Source organism: Passer domesticus, chromosome 19 (assembly GCF_036417665.1).
Source record: "Passer domesticus isolate bPasDom1 chromosome 19, bPasDom1.hap1, whole genome shotgun sequence".
In the NCBI taxonomy this organism is placed as follows: Eukaryota; Metazoa; Chordata; class Aves; order Passeriformes; family Passeridae; genus Passer; species Passer domesticus.
In genome coordinates this window covers 8,579,362-8,585,122 of record NC_087492.1, presented here as the reverse complement: position 1 = coordinate 8,585,122, position 5,761 = coordinate 8,579,362, and the positions used below count along the sequence as shown (strand labels likewise).

At 58.2% G+C, this 5,761-nt stretch overlaps 1 protein-coding gene across 1 annotated transcript; it reads right to left on the bottom strand.

Moving 5' to 3' along the window:
- Positions 1-2,340: 2,340 nt before the first annotated feature.
- LOC135283648 (glutamine-rich protein 2-like) lies at positions 2,341-5,093 on the bottom strand. The gene is made up of 8 exons (XM_064394660.1): positions 4,922-5,093; positions 4,602-4,697; positions 4,322-4,413; positions 4,078-4,180; positions 3,690-3,896; positions 3,341-3,463; positions 2,570-3,118; positions 2,341-2,413 (listed from the first exon to the last, which is right to left on the bottom strand). The coding sequence occupies exons 1-7, from the start codon at positions 4,961-4,963 to the stop codon at positions 2,849-2,851; spliced, it is 933 nt and encodes a 310-aa protein (XP_064250730.1). The 5' UTR covers positions 4,964-5,093; the 3' UTR covers positions 2,341-2,413; positions 2,570-2,848.
- Positions 5,094-5,761: the final 668 nt, after the last annotated feature.

Sequence of the window (5,761 nt, the reverse complement as noted above, 5' to 3'; positions counted from 1 at the left end):
GCTGAAAATACGTAGTGAAAAGTTTAGAGAGTGGGTGTGCATTCTGAGTGGAGCTACTCCCATGTACCCCAGTGCTGGGAATAAAGTAATGCCTGATAACTAATAGTAAAAATAGTGTAGGACACTTTGATTTATCCCAGTGTTTTCAGAGGCAATGGGGAAAGGCTGTGTGTGTCTTTCAGAAGGTTTTTTATTAACGTAATACAATGAAAATGTTATTTCTCAGACAACAATTGTCCCAGAGTTTACTCTCTGCTGATGAGACATCCCTGGTGGAGCACGGGGTTCCCAGTCCTGTCCAGCTACTTGAGGGCTGTCGAAGTCTCCCGGGGCTGGAGTGGCTGGAGGAGCCCTGGTGCCCTGGAGACGTGTCGGGGGGCCGTGCCTGGCCGGTGATGCCGAGAGGTGGCAGGGCCTGGGGGAGAGGCAAGGCTGAGCCCCCAGGCCCCGGGGCTGCCCCGTCTGGGTCAGCTCAGCCAGCTCAGAACGGGGCAGCAGGAGGGTAACCTGCTTGGCCAGAGACCCGCAGGGAGCAGGTGCAGACCCAGCAGACAGCCAGTCTCTTGTCCCCCTGCTCCCCGTGCCCTGACAGGGCCACACCTGGCTCATCCAGTGTCCTGGTCACCACAGGAAGCTGGTCATTGCGGCCCCTCGGCACGTGTCCACCCCTGCCCAGCAGCTGGGCCACTCTGGGCTGGGAAGGAGAGAGTAGCTGGCTGAGAGGCAGTCTCCAGTCCAGCATTCCCTAGCAACCCTCCCAAAGCAGCTGTGCCCGAGGAAACTGAAGGCACAAATTCACCCAGAATCCTCAGCATCGCCCGGCCCGCCCCCAGTACACGTGCCATGTCCTCACCTTCATCATCCCTACCTTGTTGGGGCGGGTCACGAGTCCCTGCAGAAATGCCTTGTTCCGCAGACAATCCTGAATTGGTGGCAGTTTGAAACTGCTGCTCTGATGGTCGCCAGAGCTCTGTGGCACATGGGAGCCACCGCCACGGACCACTGGCCTCCTGTGGGATGGGGCAGAGGATCCTCAGTGCCCAGCCCTGTGGCACCCTGGGCACCACCCTGCTATGCCAGGGAGGAGACTGGCAGTGCTGCCTGCAGGGGCATGTCCCTGCCAGCTCCTGTCCACCTGCTGCAGGAGCCGCAAGCAGGGAGCAATAGCCTGTCCCACACAAATGCAGAGCCCTCCTTGCTGTGGCAGGGCTACGCTGCACCCCAGGAGCCAGGGATGTGTCCTCAGGGCCCTTACCTTTGGCTGTGCTGTGGCTCCTTGCCAGGGCGCAGTGGCTGCAAATATGGGAGTATCTTGGGGTACCTGGGGAGGGCAGGAGTCACAGGGGTGTGACAGGGGACAAACAACCTGTTCCTGTTAGAGGAGGCACCCGCAAACCCATGGTATTGTACCCCATGGCATCCCGCTGCCTGTAGCCCTTGGGATGAGTGCCCACAGCCCCTGCTGATGGGCAGGGCTGCAGAGGGGGCTCCCCACATCAGCCCCTCCCCAGCAGACAGTGGCACCCCTGTGCCCAGCAGGGTCACTGCTGGCACCCATCTCCCCCATGCCAGCCCCGCTGCCCCATGCCCTGGTGCTACTCACTGGCCAGGAACCTGCACGGTGAGCATGCGGTCACAGGACAGGCACGTGAAAGGCACTGGCAGCTGCCTGAGGAGGGTGAGGGAAGAGGGCTGGCTGAGCTCCTGGGGCCACAGCCCTGCAGCACACAGGCAGCAGCTGGCGGGCAGCAGCCAGGCGCTGGGCAGCTCACGGCACAGGGTCACGGTGTTTGCAGGCTGAACAGTGGGCTCTTGAGCCTGTTTCTCCCCATCCCCAGGGTGCTGGCTGAGGCCAGGGGAAGGCCACAGGCACCCATGTCACCATCCCAAGCAGCCCCTGCAGCGCTTGCAGCCCCTCTCGGGCACCAAAGTCCCCTGTGTGCATGGCAGGAGGGCAGGGCATGATCCAGCTCTGGGACACGGCGTGTCACAGCCCTGCCTGGGAGGAGCAGTTGCCCTCTCCCAGCCTAGCTTCTGGGAGCCTTTGCACCCACTGCCCCATTTTGCTTTGGGAAGGCTCTGTCCTGCAGGTGCCCTCTCCTTGTTCTTCCTTGCCTGTTTGCAACCTGCTGCTGGTGGAAGGAGAAGGTGCAGCTGCTTCATCAGCTTCCCTGAGGTTCATTTAGCAGTGGAATTGGTGCCATGGCAGGGGACCAGAGGGGCAGTGTGTGGGAGAGCTGGAGGGAATGGGACCATCGCTCTCCCCAAAAAGCCATCAGTGTCTCCATCACACTCACTTCTTAATCCCAGCACCACTGTCACCCTGCTTCATCTCATTCCTGATCTCCTCAATACTTCTCTTCCATGTCTCCTCCATCTGATTACGGAAAGTCTTCAACTCCAGGCGATCCAGCTGTGAACAGGTGCACAGCCTCAGCCAGCTGCCCCAGGAGGTGACATGGAGCTCTCCAGGGAAACGCCTGGAGGGGGATCCTCAGAGGGATGCTGTCTCAGGCTGCCAAGTCCCAAAGGTGCCAGTTCCTCAAGGTGGGGACCAGGTACCCCTCACCTTCTCTTCCATTGCATCACTGAGCTGCTGCTGCGTATTGTTCCAGTGCTGCTCCTGGCCTGAAATCTGGCTCTGCAACTCCTGCATCCTCTCATCCAGACGCTCCATAGTGACATCAAACTGGCTGCAATTGACTTTGCTGCCCAAGGCAGCTTTGTCTGCCTTCTAGCAGAGGGGAAGGGCAGGAGAGCAGTGGGGAAAGGGATGAGGAAGGACAGGCAGGGCCAGCGTGTGTGAGGGGAGAGGGAGGAGTGCTTCCCCCAGGCCAGCATGGCCCTTTCAGGCTGCTGTGGCCCCATTTGCCCCGTCAGCCTGGTGAGCTTGGTCCCACCATCTGGAGGGTGAGGGACCCCCTGAGCTCAGGAAATTCTCCCTCCCCACACCAGTTCTGCCCCCCAGCCCCCAAGGGCAAGGGGCATTTGTCACCCTGCCCGGGAGCCCCTGGGCTGGTACAGAGGCCCCTCTAGACTGTACCATGTCCATTGCTGCCAGCATGTCCTGCTGATCTGCCTTCTCCTTCTGCAGCTTCTCCAGAGACTGGAACAGCATCTTTCAGCACAGAAAGGAACTGATCGTACCGCAGTAAGGTTGGAGCTGCATCCTGGCCAGGGGAACACACCCCTCTCCCCCTGCCCAAAAACCTTGAGGAAATGCACTTGGGACCAGCACAGTGCTGAAAAGGTCAGCAGGGAGACATTCTTGTGATCCTGCCTGGAATCACAAGGAGAGCCTGGGAGATTTTTTGATACCACAGGATTTTCAGCCACCTACTTTGATTTCTTTCTGCTTTTGTTCAGAGTCCTTCTGGAGGGTCCCAGATATGAAGCTGAGCTTCTCATAGTCCCTTTGCATCTGTACAGCTGTTGCATCCTCGGGCTGCATCTGCTGTGTGTTCTGCTCCAAGGAGGAAAAACATTTGTTGCTGAACAAAGGGGGTCTGGCTGCTCCACAGGGGCAGACCCACATTACTCAAACAGTGGCCAAGACCTCTCAGTGTCAACAGGACATTTGCATCAAGGCTTTCATTTCCGTCCATGCCACTGACTGGTCCAGGCCAGTTTGGGCAGTTTGGGTCTACCCCAGGGGATGTCCTCAGTCCCCCATGCTGCCAGCTGCCTACCTGGCCCCAATTCCTCATCATCTTTTCAAGCTTGCCCACAGCCATCTGCCGGGACTCCAGGGATTCCACCTGCTCCTGGAGGTTCTCACAGCGCCGGAGGAGCTCCCCCAAATGCTCATTGATGTCAAAGGTGCAGTTGGAGCACTCTGCCTTTGCCTTCTCCTTCTCCTCCTGCACACTCTTCACTATCTCCCCTATCTCAGCCAGCTGCAGGAAAGGCAAAAGGAATCAGCTCAAGAGATGGGATGAATGGAACCACCAGTCCTGCATGCTGTGGGCTTCAGTGGCCCCAGCCAGTTGGGGAATGTGGCTGGGAACCCCGCCAGGAGTACTGCACCAAGCCAGGAGGGCTGGGAATGCTCCCCCAGGACCTCATCTGCTCGTTCACCTTGTTGGTTGTCTCAGTCACCAGCTGCTCCAGCATGGCCTTCCTCATCTCCTGCTGCTCTCCCATCTTCTGCAGCTCACGCTTTGTCTCCTCCAGCAAAGCCCTGGCCAGCGGGATGGGGGCAAGGGCAGGGTTACCCCTGCAGGGCTGCTGGGCACCTTGTGCCCACAAACCAGGATGCAGCCAGACCATCTGGGCTCCCTTGCAGCCCCCCAGGGTATGAAACCCACTCCTGTCCCCTTACTCGAGTTGCTGAGAGATCTCATTGCTGCTCTCTTCTTTCCACTTCGCTGCATCCTGCCTCAGCTTTTTAAGGTCTTCCTCCAGCTTCTTAATCTGGGAAAACCAGTGACAGTAGAGTCAGGGCACAGCCATCATGTTGTCCCAGCGTGGAGGTCATTCAGCTGCACAGAAAGCCCCAGGGCCCCCAACACAGTCCTGAGACCCTGACCCCAAAACATGCTCTTGGAGTCACATTGAGGTTTTTCATGACAGCTCAAAGGTAACATCACCCCACAGCTTACTGAGGCAGCCAACTCCTTAATCTTCTGTGCTGTGTGGTTCTGTGCTTCCTTTATCCTGTCAATCTCCTCAGTGATATTCTCAGAGAGGGATGTGACCTAGGAGGGAGAGGTTGTGTTAGCCATCCCCTGGGATGGTTCTGAGGGGACCTGCAGGGCATTAACCTCTAACATGGTATGCTCAGCATGGGGGAACAGCTCAGGGACCAGCGCAGCCAGCCTGGCAGGGCTCTGCAGGCAGCGCGGTCCGTGCGTCCAGCCAGCAGAGCAGAGGGTATGGGCTGCTGTCTCAGACCCAAAACTTGCTCCCATTAGCAGCTCACCTCATCCCGTGCCTCCTGGATCTTCTTCATGTTTTCTGCCATGCCGGACTGTAGGAGAAAGTGGTATCAGATATGAGGAGTGGAGGCAAAACGACATTCACCACCTCAGTGGTCTGCACAGACCTGTGCCTCCTGGAACTTCTTCAGGTTCTCTGCTATGCGGGAATATTCTGCCTTTATCCCACCAATCTCCTCGCGAAGAACCTGTGAAGCAGTTCAAGAATCAGGGATGTCAGAGGTGATGGCCAGGGCAGCAACACCCCAAAGAGCCCCACCCTGCCACGGGCAGCCCATGGCACAGCCAGGTGAGCAGGGAGAGTCCCAGTGCCACCTGCCCCAGCCGGGCTCAGTGCCAGAGCACTGAAGCCCATCCAGACAGCAAAGAGCCCCTGCCAGCGGCTCTGCCAGGGCAGTGAGGGCAGAGCCAAGCACGGCTGTGTGAGGAAGCAGAGAGGGGCTGTCTGCTGGGGGAGTGCCCAGGGGCGGGGAAGAGCCTCTACCTTGGACGTGTGTTTCTTATACTCTTTCATCTCCTTCTTAAATTCTTTCACTTCAGCAGCCACATCAGCAAGTGAGGGGCCACTCAGCTGGCCTGGCCACGGCTCCTGGCTGGTCAGGTACTGCACGTCCAGGTGCTCCAGCACAGCCTGCAGCAGTTTTCTCATGGCTGCAAAGTGAACAGATCCATTCTGGGGTGTCCCAATGGCGAGATCCAGCATCTGGGAGAGGCTGAGTGTGTCCAGGGATGTTGCCATGACTGCACACACTCTGTCCCTGATTTGTCACAAGCCTTCCTGCCCAGTTGGGCCTGTCAGGGATACTAAAACGTATAATGAAAGG